Here is a 20,217-nt window from a genome sequence, read left to right on the forward strand (position 1 = left end):
TTCTGTGAGTGTAATGTTTAAACTGTACATTTTTTATTGTCTATTTCACTTTTGTTTATTATCTATTTCACTTTTGTTTATTATCTATTTCACTTTTGTTTATTATCTATTTCACTTTTGTTTATTATCTATTTCACTTTTGTTTATTATCTATTTCACTTTTGTTTATTATCTATTTCACTTTTGTTTATTATCTATTTCACTTGCTTTGACAATGTAAACATATGTTTCCCATGCCAATAAAGCTCCTTAAATTGACATTGAATTGAGAGAGAGAGAGAGAGAGATAACTGTGTCTGTGAGTCATTCTCCCCATTAAAGAGAAGCTGGGGGACAAGACTTGTATCTCTAATAAATGTATGGGAGTAAGTGAGAGAGAGGAAGAGAGAGACCCTTCAGACAGAAACATGTTCTCCACAGACTAATAATAACTGCAAAGAGAGAGCGACAGAGAGAGAAAGAAAGAGAGCGAGAGAGAGCCAGAGGGGAGAGAGGAAGAGAGAGAGAGGAAACAGAGAGAGAGACAGAGAGAGACGGAGAGAGAAGAAACAGAAAAAGAGAGAGAGAGATAACTGTGTATGTGAGTCATTCTCCTCAAAGTGAAGCTGGGGGATGAGACTTGTGTTTCTAATGAATGTATGGGAGTAAGGGAGAGAGAGAAAGCGAGAGACCTTCAGACAGAAAAATGTTTTCCACAGACTAATAAACTGAGAGAGAGAGAGAGAGAGAGAGAGAGAGAGAGAGAGAGAGAGAGAGAGAGAGAAAGAGAACTGGGGCATGTCTGACTCACAGAAGAACAATAGGGGGAAGATAGTGTCTGTCCAGGCAATCATTCTGTTCCTTTGTGACCGAGCTGCAGCATATTGTGGGAATAGAAGAGCTGATGAGAACAAAACAAAAAGACTGGTCCCTGGAATCTCTTTATCTCTCCCGGTGGAGAATCTCATAATTCCTGCATTTCAAGTATCTGACGTGTGAAGCGTTTGGACAAGGACCTAGGGGGTAGTCGTGCTGTTCCAGGTCAACCATTCATGGGGCGGAGAAGGACGTTTGATGTTGTGTTTTTATTTAATTTATTTTGTCACCTTCCTCTCCTCCTTTATGGCTTAATCTGTATAATAGATATATGAGGCTGGTTTTATGAGGAGGACCTGTAAGAAGGGCTTTAATCATTAAATATTAACAGTCTACGCTGCATCCCTCCTCCAACCCTTTGGTTCATTACCTCACTAATTTTCCTCCTCGATACTTTCACATGTCCTTGAAAGAGACCATCCATTACTTTTCGATGAACGCTTCAGATAAACCCCTTCTTCAATAGATGGGGAGGAAAAATAAAAAAACGTATAAATAAACATAAGGCAGAGAGAGTACGGAGGTTTCACCTCACTGAGCGTTCTCTTGTTAAAAATGCATTGTCCTCCCTCCTCTCCAATGCTCTTACTGTAATTAGTATGTAGGGATTCCATTTGAATAATCCCTAGATTCCTGGCATCTCCAGCCTTTTGACACAGAGGGAACAGTGGAGTCCCCAGACAGTGGGCCATGGAGGTTAGCACCAGCCCCATGATCCAGTGTCCCTGCCCTGCCAGTCAGCTCCACAGAATACCCCCAGAGGCTTCCCTCAAAGCCAGCCTTTCATCCACCCGGCAGCCTCAGCCAGAATAGAAGCCACTGCATGCCCCCCCCAACCAGACATTCAACATTCGTAGCCACTATCCTGTCATGCTGCAAAGTAGGAAACACAACTATTTCTCTAAAACAAAGTCAGATTTTAACCACTAACCCTGACTTCAACCATAACTTTAATTACCCCCTAGCTTTATGCCTAACCCTAACCCTAATAGAGCTGGTTAGGCTGTTTTCTTTTTATCCAGAGCGTTGGTGACAGTAACTGTGCTGCTGGCAACAATTGAATTACACATGTTTGACAACATTTACTGACACCGGCCATATTCAACAGAAGTTGAGCATGCGTAAATTCATCAGGTGTTCTGCCCCCTGGCACACTCAAACAAGAGTGCTCTGAAATCGGAGTAGATTGAGTGAATTTATGAACACACCCTAAATGTCCAGAATTAGAACCAGGGGCTTTCACTAGGGACATGTCCTCCCCCCCAGGGGCTTTCACTAGGGACATGTCCTCCCCCCCAGGGGCTTTCACTAGGGACATGTCCCCTCCAGTTTTATAATTGGAATGTGAAACAAAACCAGGCAACAGTGTGCTTTAGGACCATGCTGACACCTCATAATGGTCGGGTAGGCTGTTTGGAGTGTTTATCTGACAGGATTTTTTTTTTTTAATTATAGTAATAATTCATGTCCCTCCCACTTCTAAAACCAAAGTTGCACCCCTGATTAGAACAATATTTAAAATGATAAAAGTTGGTGAAACTCCAAATGCATAGATAGCCCAGGGCTCGGTTTTATTCAACATCTTCAGTCAATTTTCCCATTATCTTTTCCCTTAAAGTTTAGTTACATTTTAAGGTGAATTTCTCCCTTAAATGATGTGAAAAGGTTAAGGGTGCCCATGAGGTCCCTTAACCTTTTCATGTGTGAGTTCCAAATATCTCTAACGGTCGCCCCAGCGTGAGTTATTTTATGTATGTGATGTCAGAATGCACTGTTCCAGAATGTTCCAAAACGTGATTGTTACGCTGTAATAAAACCAAGGCACACTGCCTGCTAATTACCTATATGTTTCAACTTGTCAATTTCAAATGATTTTCTAACAAGTTTTGTTTTCTAACAACAATTTGAATTGAGGTGTGTTCCGCCTCCTCATTAATTCACATAAGTGCAGACAATTTATGTTTGAGGCTTTACTGAGCTGGACAAACTTCTCTCTTCAACTAGAGCCCAAGCACTTCCCCAGTGTTTCCCAGATCAAGTATGAAGACATTGCACATCTCTAGTCAGAACAGACCTTGCACATCTCTAGTCAGAACAGACCTTGCACATCTCTAGTCAGAACAGACCTTGCACATCTCTAGTCAGAACAGACCTTGCACAAACTTTTTCCACCTGGCACATTTTCTGGTTGGCGCCCGCATTGCCTTCATTCTTGTCTTTGGACATGTGTGCTTTCCTTTCAAATGAAGGGCCTTATTTTCTGTATATCGTGTTGTCGTCATACTGAATCATACCGTATGTATATATAGAGAATAACGTATTTAATGTTTTTACTTGGAAGGGGAAGAAGATTATTTTCAAGGACAACGTGAAGGCAGAGAGATTCTTGCTAGAGACGTGTTTAGCCTAGATAAACAAGACGAGACAAGGTAAAAATACAAGTTGAATCGTATGCCGTTTATTATTCAAAAGGAAGGAAGCCTATGTGTCTGCGGGACTCTGGGGTGTGTTGCTAATTTAGCCTTTCAAGCGCCTCACGGACCATAAGGGATTTTGAGTTGAGCCTGCAGGTTATCTTCTGCAGCATCAAAGTCAGTTCTGTAATGAATGACATTCCTAGTTGCTTTGTTTTATTTTGGGATCGGTTTTCTATGTTAATTCACACTGTTTTTTTTGTAAAGCTTGAGCACATATTGTGAAATGTTATATAATGATGTTCATTACTGTAACGATGTGCGAGTCAGGAAGCAAGTTCAGGGAGTGAGTGTTTTAATAAATAAACAGAACATAACACAAAACAAGAAACTCGAACAACGCACAGACAGGAAACAGACACAATGACGCCTGGGGAAGGAACCAAAGGGAGTGACATATATAGGGAAGGTAATCAAGGAGGTGATGGAGACCAGGTGAGTGTCATAATGCACGTAACACTGGTGACAGGTGTGCGCCCTAATGAGCTGCCTGGTGACCTAGAGGCCGGAGAGGGAGCACACGTGACAGTACCCCCTCCCTGAAGTGAGGCTCCTGCCGCAGGACGCCGACCAAGATGACGATCCCGAGGATCAGGAGCGGACAGGGCACCTCTGCTAAGGGTGCAGGAACCTGTCGATCCAGCTGAGGCGCGGGAACATGGCGACCTAGAGCGCCGGAGAGAGAGCTTACGTGACAGTACCCCCTCCCCAGCATGTTCGGGCTCCAGCCGCAGGACGCCAACCACAGGGATGATCCCGGGGATCAGGAGCGGACCAGTCGTCTCCGCGGAGGCGCAGAAACCTGACGAACCAGCTGAGGCGTGAGAGCCTGATGAGCTGGCTGAGACCTCCCTGGTTGCCTTGGTCGAGGCATGGGAGCCTATCGAGCCAGCTGAGGTATGGAAACCCATCGAGCCAGCTGAGGCAGGGGAACCCGTCGAACCTGCCGAGGCAGGGAATCTGACAAACCGGCTGAGGCCTCCCAGGTAGCTCCGGTTCTGACACCCGGACCCGACATCACCTACAAAACAAAATAAACACTCCCTGATACTTCCCTTTGGTGAGGCGTCATTCTGTAACGATGTGTGCTAAGCGTCGGGAAGCAAGTTCAGGGAGTGTGTGTTTTAATAAATAAATGGAAAATAATGCAAACAAGAAACTCGAACAGCACACAGACAGGAAACAGAAACAATGACGCCTGGGGAAGAAACCAAAGGGAGGGACATATATAGGGCAGGTAATCAAGGAGGTGATGCAGACCAGGTGGGTGTCATAATGCGCTGATGGTTGTGACGCTGGTGACAGGTGTGCGCCACATCGAGCAGCCTGGTGACCTAGAGGCCGGAGGGGGAGCAAACGTGACAATTAGAGTTGTCACTTGTGTTAAATGGGACACTCCACGCTCACAGGCTATAACTGCTCAGAGCAAATATAGCTAAGGGTTATGTAAACATAATCTCTTGGAATATAAATGGTTGTGGTAACCAAGTGAAGAGGAAAAGGATTTTGACATATTTCAAATCAAAACAGGCAGATATTGTGTTCATACAGGAATCACATTTAACATATGTAGAGACACTGAAATTTGGAGGAGGCTGAGTTGCAGTAGTTTATCATAACTCATTTAGAGGAGGCTGAGTTACAGTAGTTTATCATAACTCATTTAGAGGAGGCTGAGTTACAGTAGTTTATCATAACTCATTTAGAGGAGGCTGAGTTGCAGTAGTTTATCATAACTCATTTAGAGGAGGCTGAGTTGCAGTAGTTTATCATCATAACTCATTTCATTTTGAGGAGGCTGGGTTGCAGTAGTTTATCATAAGTCATTTATCATAAGTCATTTAGGAGGGAGGCTGAGTCATTTTACAGTAGTTTATCATAACTCATTTAGAGGAGGCTGAGTTACAGTAGTTTATCATAACTCATTTTGAGGAGGCTGGGTTGCAGTAGTTTATCATGTCATTTAGAGGAGGCTGAGTTTTATCATAATAACTCATTTAGAGGAGGCATTTAGAGGAGGCTGGGTTGCAGTAGTTTATCATAACTCATTTAGAGGAGGCTGAGTTACAGTAGTTTATCATAACTCATTTAGAGGAGGCTGAGTTACAGTAGTTTATCATAAGTCATTTAGAGGAGGCTGGGTTGCAGTAGTTTATCATAACTCATTTAGAGGAGGCTGAGTTACAGTAGTTTATCATAACTCATTTAGAGGAGGCTGGGTTGCAGTAGTTTATCATAAGTCATTTAGAGGAGGCTGAGTTGCAGTAGTTTATCATAAGTCATTTAGAGGAGGCTGAGTTACAGTAGTTTATCATAACTCATTTTGAAGGCTGGGTTCAGTTTTCATAAGAGGAGGCTGAGTTGCAGTAGTTTATCATAAGTCATTTAGAGGAGGCTGAGTTGCAGTAGTTTATCATAAGTCATTTAGAGGAGGCTGAGTTGCAGTAGTTTATCATAACTCATTTAGAGGAGGCTGAGTTACAGTAGTTTATCATAACTCATTTTGAGGAGGCTGGGTTGCAGTAGTTTATCATAAGTCATTTAGAGGAGGCTGAGTTGCAGTAGTTTATCATAAGTCATTTAGAGGAGGCTGAGTTACAGTAGTTTATCATAAGTCATTTAGAGGAGGCTGGGTTGCAGTAGTTTATCATAACTCATTTAGAGGAGGCTGAGTTACAGTAGTTTATCATAACTCATTTAGAGGAGGCTGAGTTACAGTAGTTTATCATAAGTCATTTAGAGGAGGCTGGGTTGCAGTAGTTTATCATAACTCATTTAGAGGAGGCTGAGTTACAGTAGTTTATCATAAGTCATTTAGAGGAGGCTGAGTTGCAGTAGTTTATCATAAGTCATTTAGAGGAGGCTGGGTTGCAGTAGTTTATCATAACTCATTTAGAGGAGGCTGAGTTACAGTAGTTTATCATAACTCATTTAGAGGAGGCTGAGTTACAGTAGTTTATCATAAGTCATTTAGAGGAGGCTGGGTTGCAGTAGTTTATCATAACTCATTTAGAGGAGGCTGAGTTACAGTAGTTTATCATAACTCATTTAGGCTGAGTTACAGTAGTTTATCATAAGTCATTTAGAGGAGGCTGAGTTGCAGTAGTTTATCATAACTCATTTAGAGGAGGCTGAGTTACAGTAGTTTATCATAACTCATTTAGAGGAGGCTGAGTTACAGTAGTTTATCATAAGTCATTTAGAGGAGGCTGAGTTGCAGTAGTTTATCATAAGTCATTTAGAGGAGGCTGAGTTGCAGTAGTTTATCATAACTCATTTCGAGGAGGCTGGAGTTGCAGTAGTTTATCATAAGTCATTTAGGAGGCATACAGTAACAGTAGTTTATCATAAGTCATTTAGAGGAGGCTGAGTTGCAGTAGTTTATCATAAGTCATTTAGAGGAGGCTGAGTTGCAGTAGTTTATCATAAGTCATTTAGAGGAGGCTGAGTTGCAGTAGTTTATCATAACTCATTTCGAGGAGGCTGGGTTGCATTAGTTTAACATAACTCATTTAGAGGAGGCTGAGTTACAGTAGTTTAACGTAACTCATTTAGAGGAGGCTGAGTTGCAGTAGTTTATCATAAGTCATTTAGAGGAGGCTGAGTTGCATTAGTTTATCATAAGTCATTTAGAGGAGGCTGAGTTGCAGTAGTTTAACGTAACTCATTTAGAGGAGGCTGAGTTGCAGTAGTTTATCATAAGTCATTTAGAGGAGGCTGAGTTGCATTAGTTTATCATAAGTCATTTAGAGGAGGCTGAGTTGCAGTAGTTTAACATAACTCATTTAGAGGAGGCTGGGTTGCAGTAGTTTAACGTAACTCATTTAGAGGAGAATGAGTTGCAGTAGTTTAACGTAACTCATTAATAGGAATCTGGGTTGAAGTAGTTTAACGTAACTAATTTACTTCCCCCAAAAAATGGTGTGATTATTCTGATAAACAAAATAGTTAATTTTGTAATGTTGAAGCAACACTGATGAGTCTGGCAGACTGATCTGCATTGAGGCTCTTATAAATGGGATTAAGGTAGTATTATGCAACATATATGCTCCCAACAATGAGGACCCTGATTTGTTTTCATGATGTCAACATTATACTGGGACATATGGAGGGGCAGATCGTCTTTGCTGTACACTTTAACCAAGTGATGGACAATATGATTGATAGAAGTACATTTACAGGTAACTCCATGCCAAAGGACAGACTTGTAATACATATGCTAGCAGAAGATATGGGCTTTACAGACATATGGAGATGCGTCCATCCTAATGATAGAGAATATACTTTTTTCTTCCACTGTCATAAGACACACTCCAGAATAGATGTATTCTTGAATTTCATGGTTAGTAATGTGATTGATTTCCAGATTGGGCCCATTGCCCTCACAGATCATGCTACATGTTGATATATTGTGAGGAAGGGTAGATTTGCAGGCTGACTACACCGCTCGCGTCGTGTGTGTGAGTGTTGCAAAATACATTTAGAAATCTATATTATTCAATTATTACACCCACACGGCTGGCGCGCGCCAACGAGCTTCTGCGTTGCCAAGAGCTAAAAATAGAAATCAGCTCTATTTCTGACACAGATCGCGCTGCAAGTCCTGCCTCTCCCATCTCCTCATTGGTTTATAGAAGCAGGCTCAAGAAGAAGCACATTAAGTGGCCTAGCCTGTCTCCAGACCTTAATCCCATAGAAAATCTGTGGAAGGAGCTGAAGGTTTGAGTTGCCAAACGTCAGCCTCGAAACCTTAATGACTTGGAGAAGATCTGCAAAGAGGAGTTGGACAAAATCCCTCCTGAGATGTTTGCAAACCTGGTGTCCAACTACAAGAAACGTCTGACCTCTGTGATTGCCAACAAGGGTTTTGCCACCAAGTACTAAGTCATGTTTTGCAGAGGGGTCAAATACTTATTTCCCTCATTAAAATGCAAATCAATTTCTAACATTTTTGACATGCGTTTTTCTTGACTTTTTTGTTATTATTCTGTCTCTCACTGTTGAAATAAACCTACCATTTAAATTAAAGACTGATCATTTCTTTGTCAGTGGGCAAACATACCAGGAGGCATTTAAAAATGGCTCCCTTCCGGGTACCTTTAATGAGGCTTTGATGTAACTGATTCCTAAAAAAGATAAAGATACTACAGAACCTGGGAATTTTAAAGCTATCTGCCTCCTTCATGTGGACTGTAAGATTCTTACTAAGACCCTTGCGATACGCATAGAGAAGGCACTACCTAATATTATACATAGTGACCAAGTAGGATTTATTAAGAACAAGACCTAAACCGCTTAAATATACAGTTGAAGTCGGAAGTTTACATACACTTAGTTTGGAGTTATTAAAACTCGTTTTTCAACCACTCCACAAATTTCTTCTTAACAAACATGACACAAGTAATATTTCCAAAAATTGTTTACAGACAGATTATTTCACTTATAATTTGGAAGTATGCTTCCATACAAATTATAGTATTTCACTCACTGTATCACAATTCCAGTGGATCAGAAGATTACATACAGTCAACTAAGTGTGCCTTTAAACAGTTTGGAAAATTCCAGAAAATTATGTCATGGCTTTAGAAGCTTCTGATAGGCTAATTGACATCATTTGAGTCCATTGGAGGTGTACCTGTGGATGTATTTCAAGGCCTACCTTCAAACTCAGTGCCTCCTTGCTTGACATCATGGGAAAATCAAAAGAAATCAGTCAAGACCCAAGAAAAAAAATTGTAGACCTCCACAAGTCTGGTTCATCCTTGGGAGCAATTTCCAAACGCCTGAAGGTACCACGTTCATCTGTACAAACAATAGTACGCAAGTATAAACAACATAGGACCATGCAGCCGTTATACTGCTCAAGAAGGAGACACATTCTGTCTCCTAGAGATGAACATACTTTGGTGCGAAAAGTACAAAGCAATCCCAGAACAACAGCAAAGGACCTAGTGAAGATGCTGGAGGAAACAGGTACAAAAGTATCTATATCCACAGTAAAACGAGTCCTATATCGACAACCTGAAAGGCCGCTCAGCAAGGAATAAGCCACTGCTCCAAAACCACCATAAAAAAAGCCAGACTACGGTTTGCATCAGCACATGGGGACAGAAATCGTACTTTTTGGAGAAATGTCCTCTGGTCTGATGAAACAAAAATATAACTTTTTGACCATAATGACCATCGTAATGTTTGGAGGGGGGGGCTTGCAAACCGAAGAACATCATCCCAACCGTGAAGCACGGGGGTGGCGGCATCATGTTGTGGGGGTGGCAGCATCATGTTGTGGGGGTGGCAGCATCATGGTGTGGGGGTGCTTTGCTGCAGGAGGGACTAGTGCACTTCACAAAATAGATGGCATCATGAGGTAGGAAAATTAGTTGGATATATTGAAGCTACATCTCAAGACATCAGTCAGGAAGTTAAAGCTCGGTGGCAAATAGGTCTTCCAAATGGACAATGACCCCAAGCATACTTCCAAAGTTGTGGCAAAATGGCTTAAGGACAACAAAGTCAAGGTATTGGAGTGGCCATCACAAAGCCCTGACCTCAACCCTCCTTTTTGGGCAGAACTGAAAAAGCGTGTGCAAGCAAGGAGGCCTACAAACCTGACTCAGTTACACCAGCTCTGTCAGGAGGAATGGGCCAAAATTTATTGTGGGAAGCTTTTGGAAGGCTACCCAAAACGTTTGACCCAAGTTAAACAATTTAAAGGCAATGCTACCAAATTCTCATTTAGTGTATGTAAACCTCTGACCCACTTGAAATGTGATGAAAGAAATAAAAGCTTAAATAAATCATTCTCTCTACTTTCGTTATGACATTTCACATTCTTAAAATAAAGTGGTGATCCTAACTGACTTAAGACATGGAATTTTTACTGGGATTAATTGTCAGGAATTGTGAAAAACTGAAACTTTAAATGTATTTGGCTAAGGTGTATGTAAACTTCTGACTCCATTTGTAGTAAAACAGACAGCAGAACAACAGATATTAAATCAACAGATAGTAAAACAACAGATAGTAACACACATAGTAAAACAACAGACAGTAAAGCAATAGATAGTAAAACAACAGGCAGTAACAATAGATAGTAAAACAACAGGCAGTAAAACAACAGATAGTAAAACAACAGATAGTCTAAAATCACTGTGAAGGAAATATTCAAAGTGCATTAATGTATGATGTATTTACTTTCTTACTTCTGAATCCTCTTGATCTCTTTGGAATAAAAAATAAATTAACAAGTCCATGTGAATTTAAGATGCTATTTTGATGTTACTATGATGTTTAATTATGTCTGCCTGTATTAAGCTTGCCTTGTTACCGCTGGGCAATCTTTACTTATCAAATAAAACGTGTTGAGGATATCACTGTTTTCAGAACAGCATGATTTATTTCAAAAGAATGAGCTTCTCACCAATTTAACTGGGAACTCTGTTCCTGCATGAAAGTGGTTGCTGCTGTTGTCATGACAACCTAGGTAAACAAAAAAAGTGTTCTCCCTATTTTCAGTTGTTACATTATATCAAGCTAGCGTGTCCTCTCAAACTGCTAGCTACATCACCCTGTAACCTCCATGTGTGCCCTTGCCAAGCATTAGTCTTGTAAGTAGAAGAAGCAGTTAGATTGTTACTGTTTATTTATTGATTGGTTCTGTAATAATTAACTGATGTTTATATCTATTAAGCCATTTCTGCAAGCCTCCAACCTAGTTGTTGTCTAGTCACTGTAGCTAGCTAGTCACTGTCTTCTCTGATTAACGTTTCAACCATGTTGCATTGTTATTATTTAAAGCAAAACATTTTTTTCGTTGTCACATTTTCAAAGTTAACAAATTTGACCAGTAAAGAATTTCTGCTTATGCCACTGGTTCAGTGTGTAGGTTACAACGCGTTAAGCTATGCATGCCCAGAACACTTTATTATGTCCTGGTATTATAGCCCCTGGAAAGGAGTTTCCAGATAAGGGTTTCATCTACAATAATCAGGGTTGCTGGGAAAACATTGTTTGGGCCCTTTGCTCTACTAAGAGACAACAGAAATGAGTCAAGTAACTAAATTAAAGGGTCTTTGTTCCCAGCAATGTTTGCCCGCAGAAGAAGATCAGAAGAAGAGCCGTTCCAGTGCTCTCTCTGCTTGGATGTATTTAGTGATCCAGTCACCACCAGTTGTGGACACAATTTCTGCATGGCCTGTCTCAATGAATACTGGGATAGCAGACACCAGTATCAATGTCCACTATGTCAGGAGAGATTCCCCAGAAGACCTAACCTAGTTGTCAACACAGCATTCAGAGATGTTGTTGATAGATTTAAAGAAAAAAAGAAGAAGAAAGAAGAAGAACAGCCCCTGCCCTTTACCCTGGAATTGTTTGGATCACGGTCCTGATCTTGGTCATGATCTTTGTCCTGATTTTGGTGTTTGTGGCAGACCTGGGTCAGCTCTCACCGCATCTCCTACAGGTCAGTGTCCATCTCTCTGGTAAATAAATAAGTGAAATTACAGTAGAAATTCCATGACTAAGGGCTGGATTCAATCCGTATCACTGAAGTATCTTGGAAGATTCGTGTTGTAGCTAGATTGACATTTAAAGGCAATGTTCCTGCGTTCTCACACACTGTGTTCGGTAAACGCTGCACATGTCGGCTCAATTGGAAATTAAATACATTTGAACGCAGATCTTCCGTGATACTTCCGAAATATGGATTAAGTTCCATCCCCCTGCTTTTCCTTCTGTCCTGCTGCAGGATCTCCCATCCAAGGACAGATCTGGGAAGGGCTGGTGGTGGAGACAGTGAGAGGAACTTCAGAATGGACTGGGCTATACTTGGTAGTTTAAAAAAAAATATATATATATATACAGTTGAAGTCTGAAGTTTACATACATCTTAGCCAAATACATTTAAACTCAGTTTCAAAATTCATGACATTTAACCCTAGTAAAAATTCCCTGTCTTAGGTCAGTTAGGATGACCACATTATTTTAAATAATAGTAGAGAGAATTATTTATTTCAGCTTTTATTTCTTTCATCACATTCCCAGTGGGCCAGAAGTTTACATACACTCAATTAGTATTTGGTAGCATTGCCTTTAAATTGTTTAACTTGGGTCGAACGTTTTTGGTAGCCTTCCACAAGCTTCCCACAATAAGTTGCGTGAATTTTGGCCCATTCCTCCTGACAGAGCTGGTGTAACTGAGTCAGGTTTGTAGGCCTCCTTGCTCGTACACGCTTTTTCAGTTCTGCCCACAAACTTTCTATAGGATTTGAGGTCAGGGCTTTGCAATGGCTACTCCAATACCTTAACATTGTTGTCCTTAAGCCATTTTGCCACAACTTCGGAAGTATTCTTGGGGTCAATGTTCATTTGGAAGACCCATTTGCGACCAAGCTTTAACTGACTGATGTCTTGAGATGTTGTTTCAATATATCCACATAATTTTCCTACCTCATGATGCCATCTATTTTGTGAAGTGCACCAGTCCCTCCTGCAGCAAAGCACCCCCACAACATGATGCTGCCACCTCGTGCTTCACAGTTGGGATGGTTTCTTCGGCTTGCAAGCACCCCCCCCATTTTCCTCCAAACATAACGATGGTCATTATGGCCAAACAATTCTATTTTTGTTTCATCAGCCCAGAGGACATTTCTCCGGAAAGTACGATCTTTGTCTCAATGTGCAGTTGCAAACCGTAGTCTGGCTTTTTTATGGCGGTTTTGGAGCAGTGGCTTCTTCCATGCTGAGCGGCCTTTCAGGTTGTCGATTTAGGACTCGTTTTACTGTGGATATAGATACTTTTGTACCTGTTTCCTCCAGCATCTTCACAAGGTCCTTTACTGTTGTTCAGGGAGTGATTTTCACACCAAAGTACGTTCATCTCTAGGAGACAGAACGCGTCTCCTTCCTGAGCGGTATGACGGCTGAGTGGTCCCATGGTGTTTATACTTGCGTACTATTGTTTGTACAGATAAATGTTGTGCCTTCAGGTGTTTGGAAATTACTCCCAAGGATGAACCAGACTTGTGGAAGTCTAAAAAATATTCTCTGAGGTCTTGGCTGATTTCTTTTGATTTTCATGATGTCAAGCAAGGAGGCACTGAGTTTGAAGGTAGGCCTTGAAATACATCCACATGTACACCTCCAATTGACTCAAATTATGTCAATTAGCCTATCAGAAGCTTCTAAAGCCATGACATAATTTTCTGGAATTTTCCAAGCTGTTTAAAGGCACACATAGTTGACTGTATGTAAACTTCTGACCCATTGGAATTGTGATACAGTGAATTATAAGTGAAATAATCTGTCTGTAAACAATTTTTGAAAAAATTACTTATGTCATTCACAAAGTAGATGTCCTAACCGACTTGCCAAAACTCTAGTTTGTTAACAAGAAATTTGTGGAGTGGTTGAAAAACGAGTTTTAATAACTCCAACCTAAGTGTATGTAAACTTCCAACTTCAACTGTATATTGTCTTTGGATCACATGTACTGTGACATGTACTGACTGATTTTGCCTAGTGTCTATTTGTTACTGATATATCAAAAGGGTCTCAACGCAACCTAACACTTTACCTTTGTACTTGTCTTTTCTTTCTACCACCGTTTTTGCTGATTTGTTTTATTGAGAATATTTAGTCGCTCTGGATAAGGGCGTCTGCTAAATACCAAAAACAAATGTAAAACATTTACTCTCCGGTCAGCTAAGGCCGGGATTCGATCCGATCGTGAGTATGGATGTAATGGTAAAAAAAAATAGGTGGGTAAAGGCTGATCACTGTTCGCGGTGAGTAACACTATATTTTCAAAAGGTTGGTAAATGCTTGCTCAAAATAAAAAAGGTGTGTAAACAGCATTTACGTGCAATTACCCTCCACTACGTCTCTGATGGCGGGTTATAGGCATGGCAGTTTTTAAAGGCAATGTTCCCGCGTTCGCGGAGATCCCATTCACTGTAAACGCTGCATATATCGGCTCAATCGGAAATTGCTATTAAAAGCTATAATGCCTATAACCCGCAATCAGATTGAATACCGGCCTAAATCATGATGGTCTCAGAGAGTACTTTAGTCCAATAGTAGTTTTGGAAATGATTTTTTTTTTAAATGTGCACACAAGAAAATACAAAACAATATGATAATGAAAGATAATGAAGATAATGAAAAGAGCATGTGCAGGAGAGGCACAACACCCAAAGAGGCAACTCCCCCTTTCAAATGTTTAGAAAACAAAGACGTACTGATTCTTAAGACAGACAAACAAATAATTCGAAATTTACACAAACAAACAAAAGGAAAACATGATGAATTAGGGGGTAAAAAAAAAAAATTCAAGTAAAATGTAGAAACAAAATGAGTATTAGGTTGAGTCAATGAGTGGCTGACAGTCAGATAATTATTCGGCAATGAGTCAATGAGTGGAATGTCCAGGAGATATTCTTTCATTCCAGAAGATATTTTTTCAATTTGAATGTTGAAGCTGTTCCAGTGCTTACAGTGGTCCAGGAGACTGTTGCAGTGCTTACAGTGGTCCAGGAGACTGTTGCAGTGCTTATGGTGGTCCAGGAGACTGTTGCAGTGCTTACAGTGGTCCGGGAGACTGTTGCAGTGCTTACGGTGGTCCAGGAGCCTGTTGCAGTGCTTACAGTGGTCCGGGAGACTGTTGCAGTGCTTACGGTGGTCCAGGAGACTGTTGCAGTGCTTACAGTGGTCCGGGAGACTGTTGCAGTGCTTACGGTGGTCCAGGAGACTGTTGCAGTGCTTACGGTGGTCCTGGAGACTGTTGCAGTGCTTACGGTGGTCCGGGAGACTGTTCCAGTGCTTACCGTGGTCCGGGAGACTGTTGCAGTGCTTACGGTGGTCCAGGAGACTGTTCCAGTGCTTACCGTGGTCCAAGAGACTGTTGCAGTGCTTACGGTGGTCCAGGAGACTGTTGCAGTGCTTACAGTGGTCCAGGAGACTGTTGCAGTGCTTACGGTAGTCCAGGAGACTGTTGCAGTGCTTACAGTGGTCCAGGAGACTGTTGCAGTGCTTACGGTGGTCCAGGAGACTGTTGCAGTGCTTACGGTGGTCCAGGAGACTGTTGCAGTGCTTACGGTGGTCCGGGAGACTGTTGCAGTGCTTACGGTGGTCCAGGAGACTGTTGCAGTGCTTACGGTGGTCCAGGAGACTGTTGCAGTGCTTACGGTGGTCCGGGAGACTGTTGCAGTGCTTACGGTGGTCCAGGAGACTGTTGCAGTGCTTACAGTGGTCCGGGAGCCTGTTGCAGTGCTTACAGTGGTCCAGGAGACTGTTGCAGTGCTTACGGTGGTCCAGGAGACTGTTGCAGTGCTTACAGTGGTCCGGGAGACTGTTGCAGTGCTTACGGTGGTCCAGGAGACTGTTGCAGTGCTTACGGTGGTCCTGGAGACTGTTGCAGTGCTTACGGTGGTCCGGGAGACTGTTCCAGTGCTTACCGTGGTCCGGGAGACTGTTGCAGTGCTTACGGTGGTCCAGGAGACTGTTCCAGTGCTTACCGTGGTCCAAGAGACTGTTGCAGTGCTTACGGTGGTCCAGGAGACTGTTGCAGTGCTTACAGTGGTCCAGGAGACTGTTGCAGTGCTTACGGTAGTCCAGGAGACTGTTGCAGTGCTTACAGTGGTCCAGGAGACTGTTGCAGTGCTTACGGTGGTCCAGGAGACTGTTGCAGTGCTTACGGTGGTCCAGGAGACTGTTGCAGTGCTTACGGTGGTCCGGGAGACTGTTGCAGTGCTTACGGTGGTCCAGGAGACTGTTGCAGTGCTTACAGTGGTCCAGGAGACTGTTGCAGAGCTTACGGTGGTCCAGGAGACTGTTGCAGTGCTTACGGTGGTCCGGGAGACTGTTGCAGTGCTTACGGTGGTCCAGGAGACTGTTGCAGTGCTTACGGTGGTCCGGGAGACTGTTGCAGTGCTTACGGTGGTCCAGGAGACTGTTGCAGTGCTTACAGTGGTCCAGGAGACTGTTGCAGTGCTTACGGTGGTCCGTGACTGTTCCAGTGCTTACGGTGGTCCAGCAGACTGTTCCAGTGCTTACGGTGGTCCAGCAGACTGTTCCAGGGCTTACGGTGGTCCAGCAGACTGTTCCAGTGCTTACGGTGGTCCAGCAGACTGTTCCAGGGCTTACAGTGGTCCAGGAGACTGTTGCAGTGCTTACGGTGGTCCAGGAGACTGTTGCAGTGCTTACAGTGGTCCGGGAGACAGTTGCAGTGCTTATCGTGGTCCGGAGACTGTTGCAGTGCTTACGGTGGTCCGGGAGACTGTTCCAGAAAAATGGACCTTTGTGCGGGGAAAATGTGCTTTGTGCGGGGAAAAATGTGCTTTGTGCGGGGAAAAAGGGGTGTGGAGATCTGTGGCAGTTCTTGTATAGTAGGCTAATTATGAACCTGAGTATTGAGTTTGAATAGTGATTGAAAAGAAACCGGGAGTATAGACATTTTGAATTGGTATACAAACAGACTTGAAGTTGGTTGATTTCATATATATTGAGGATTTAAAGGTGATGAAAGAGAGCAGAGGAACTAGCATGACTGTCTGAATGAGTTTCCATCCAGTTTGTCTGTTAATGGATCAATAAAATATTTTTTTTATTTAATGGGCAAGCCACAGTTGAAGCAATGACAAAGTGTACTTTCAGTAAAAAACTGAGGGATGGGGCTCTTGAAATGTAACCACTCTCAAATTCATAGACAGAGCTATGGATGCAAGAACTGACCATCCATGATATCAAAATTGATGTTTTTACCATGTTTGTTTACATTTACTTTGTTTACAAACATTGGAGTAAACAAATCTCAATCTCTATTTATGGTTCTGATGGGGTACGACAGTTGAACTAAGCTCATGAGGCATTTATAAGTAAAAAACTGTATGTAGCAACCACAGATTGCCGCTTTAAAGCTAAAATGTGCTATATTTATTGCAGTTAAATAGTGATTTCACTGGAACAGTAGATAGTTATAAAACAATCAGGTGGGTGCTTACATAGGTCCTATTTCACATATTGTCACGACTCCTACCGAAGGTGGCTCCCCTTCCCGTTTGGGTGGCGCTCGGCGGTCGTCGTCACCGACCTACTAGCTGCCACTGATCTTTTCCTCCCCCTCCTTGTCTGTTTATTAGTTACACCTGTTGTTAATTAGGTTTATTAGTTGGGCTTTGTTAGCCAGCCGGCCCACCTGCCAGGTGTGCGGGACCGTTTTATGTGTACTCATTGTACACGCCTGTATGTCATGGTTGTTTGTGTATGTGAGTTGTTTTTGGGACTGTTTAGTTCCCCTGTGTTTTGGGGCATTTGTTTTGAGTGGCGTCTGTTTTCACCTGGTTGGTGAATAAAGAAGTAGCGCTACTCTGCACTCTCTGTCTCCTGCGTCTGACTCCTTCCTCCACTACACCCGGGCATTACACATATGTACAATTGCGATACACTCGGAAAGTGGGGTCAGAGACAGTACCCATTGATTCTTGAAGAATATCACCTTTAAATGCATCATGAGCTTAATACAACTGTCTTACCCCTTCATAATTATTATTTTAACAATTGTCTTTGTAAACTAACAATGCTTCTAAATATGTTTAAAACTATCATGTTGATCTAATGCACTGTCAGTCCTTGCATCCATAGCTCCATGTAATATAGGTTACATTTAGGTCAACCTGTACTGCATACCTCGTGTTGTGTAGTGCCTGCTTTCATGTCAGCAGCTAGGAGTGACTTTAGAGTGTCATCTCTCTCTCTCTCTCTCTCTCTCTCTCTCTCTCTCTCTCTCTCTCTCTCAGTATGCTTTCATGTGAGAAGTTGATAACAGCTTGATAATCTTGGAACCCTGAACCAAATCTCTGTCCTTCTAGAACGAAACTCAGAACTCTCACCAGGGTGACAGTGTCAGAATGGAATGCAGAGGAATGCAGAGTTAATCATCACCTCAAACATTCTGCACAAACCAGTTATTCAACATTCCTCTGCAAAAGACCATCCACATTGAAATGAAGAGAGTACAGCATATTTGTCATAGCTATTGAAATCAATTTCCTTGTGGAGTAATTCTCCATACCCAAGTTTCATACCAGGGCGGCAGGTAGTCTAGTGGTTATGAGCGTTGGGCTGGTAAACGGAAGGTCGTTGGTTTGAATCCCCCGAGCCGACTAGGTGAAAAATCTGTCAATGTGCCCTTGAGCATGGCACTTATCCCTATTTGCTCTGGATAAGACAAAATATGTTTAGTCATATTTGAATAGTACAAATAAAAAAACGTCCCTATTCCCCATTAGATGAGAGTTTCACGCTTGCCAGAGAAATATAATGTAAGGTTTAACTGAAGATGGGTTTTTGAATAATTCAGTGCCATGCTCAAGCTTTTAGATCAGCTTTTTTGAAAGGTGTTCCTCTTCCAAACGGACACGAACACAACACTTTTCACTGTACGTGCACACCATGCACACCACAGTACTCTTTATCCCCTTACACTGTGTATAAGACAGTAGTTTTTTTTTTTGGAATTGTTAGTTAGATTACTTGTTCGTTATTACTGCATTGTCGGAACTAGAAGCACAAGCATTTCGCTACACTCGCATTAACATCTGCTAACCATGTGTATGTGACAAATAAAATTTGATTTGATTTGATTTGATTTGCTAATCCATGAGCACGCCCTCCTTAATCGACTGTTTAAACATTTATGAGCCGATAAGATCTAGTGTAAATCAAATCAAATCAAATACGGATAAGAATAAGAGAGGAAAGTAACAAGTAATTAAAGAGAAGCAGTAAAAATTACAATATATACAGGGGGGAGCCGGTACAGAGTCAATGTGCGGATGCACCGGTTAGTTGAGGTAGTATGTACATGTAGGTAGAGTTAATTAAAGTGACTATGCATAGATGACAACAGAGAGTGGCAGTGGTGTGGAGAGGGGAGGGGGGGGGCAATGTGAATAGTCTGGGTAGCCATTTGACTAGATGTTCAGAAGTCTTATGGCTTTGGGGGTAGAAGCTGTTTAGAAGTCAGTTTAGGGAGCTGAGTATTGAGCGGAGTTCACCTCTGGCCATGGCTCGTGTGCTTGTATATATAGTAAGCCTATAAAAGAAGAAATAATGTAGGCACAAACCATAGTATGAATTCATTGTATTTCATTGCTCTGAATGCAATAACTTTATTCACCAATGTTACTGTAATGACCGACGCCGGAGACGAGAAGCAGATACAGGGAGTCAACATTTAATGAAGAACAGACATGAAACAAGACAGGCACAGCGTCAGCACACGGACAAAACAATGACATTCTACAATCACTGCAGCAGCGGGGAACAGAGCTGGGGAACTGACAAATATAGGGGAGGTAATAAACAGTTGATTGGGTGCAGGTGAGTCCAATAATACACTGATGCGCGTGACAGGGAAAGGCAGGTGTGTGTAATGATGGTGGCAGGAGTGCACAATGCTGGGTAGCCTGACGCCTTCGAGCGCCAGAGAGGAAGAGCAGGAGAAGGCGTGACAGTTACAGCATAAATAGCCATATGGATCTAAACCATAGGGTGTTGCTGAGGAGTATTTCTGTCTGTAATAAAGCCCTTTTGTGTGGAAAAACTCATTCCGATTGGCTGTGCCTGGCTTCCCCATGGGTGGGCCTGGCTCCCAAGTGGTTGGGCCTATGCCCTCCCAGGCCCACCCATGGCTGCGCCCCTGCCCAGTCATGTGAAATCCATAGATTAGGGCTTAATTGATTTATTTAAATTAACTGATTTCCTTATATGAACTGTAAAATCTTAGAAATTGTTGCATGTTGCGTTTATATTTTTGTTTAGTGTACAGTATATACCACATGCCTGTGATTCTAAGGTCTTTCAGTGTGTATTCCAGAGCCCCATGAAG

General features: G+C 42.2%; 1 protein-coding gene and 1 long non-coding RNA gene across 2 annotated transcripts; one reads left to right on the forward strand and one right to left on the reverse strand.

Annotated features, from left to right (window-relative positions):
- The first annotated feature begins 10,817 nt into the window (after positions 1-10,817).
- LOC121847298 lies at positions 10,818-12,383 on the forward strand. The gene is made up of 3 exons (XR_006084187.1): positions 10,818-10,936; positions 11,412-11,793; positions 12,079-12,383. It is a non-coding gene; the product is annotated as an uncharacterized LOC121847298 (long non-coding RNA).
- Positions 12,384-14,698: 2,315 nt separating this feature from the next.
- Positions 14,699-17,067, reverse strand: LOC121847122 (histidine-rich glycoprotein-like). Its single transcript, XM_042326342.1, has 4 exons — positions 17,061-17,067; positions 16,325-16,586; positions 14,825-16,278; positions 14,699-14,709 (listed from the first exon to the last, which is right to left on the reverse strand). The coding sequence occupies exons 1-4, from the start codon at positions 17,065-17,067 to the stop codon at positions 14,699-14,701; spliced, it is 1,734 nt and encodes a 577-aa protein (XP_042182276.1).
- Positions 17,068-20,217: the final 3,150 nt, after the last annotated feature.

The sequence above is a fragment of the Oncorhynchus tshawytscha genome, linkage group LG09 (assembly GCF_018296145.1).
Source record: "Oncorhynchus tshawytscha isolate Ot180627B linkage group LG09, Otsh_v2.0, whole genome shotgun sequence".
Taxonomy (NCBI): domain Eukaryota; kingdom Metazoa; phylum Chordata; class Actinopteri; order Salmoniformes; family Salmonidae; genus Oncorhynchus; species Oncorhynchus tshawytscha.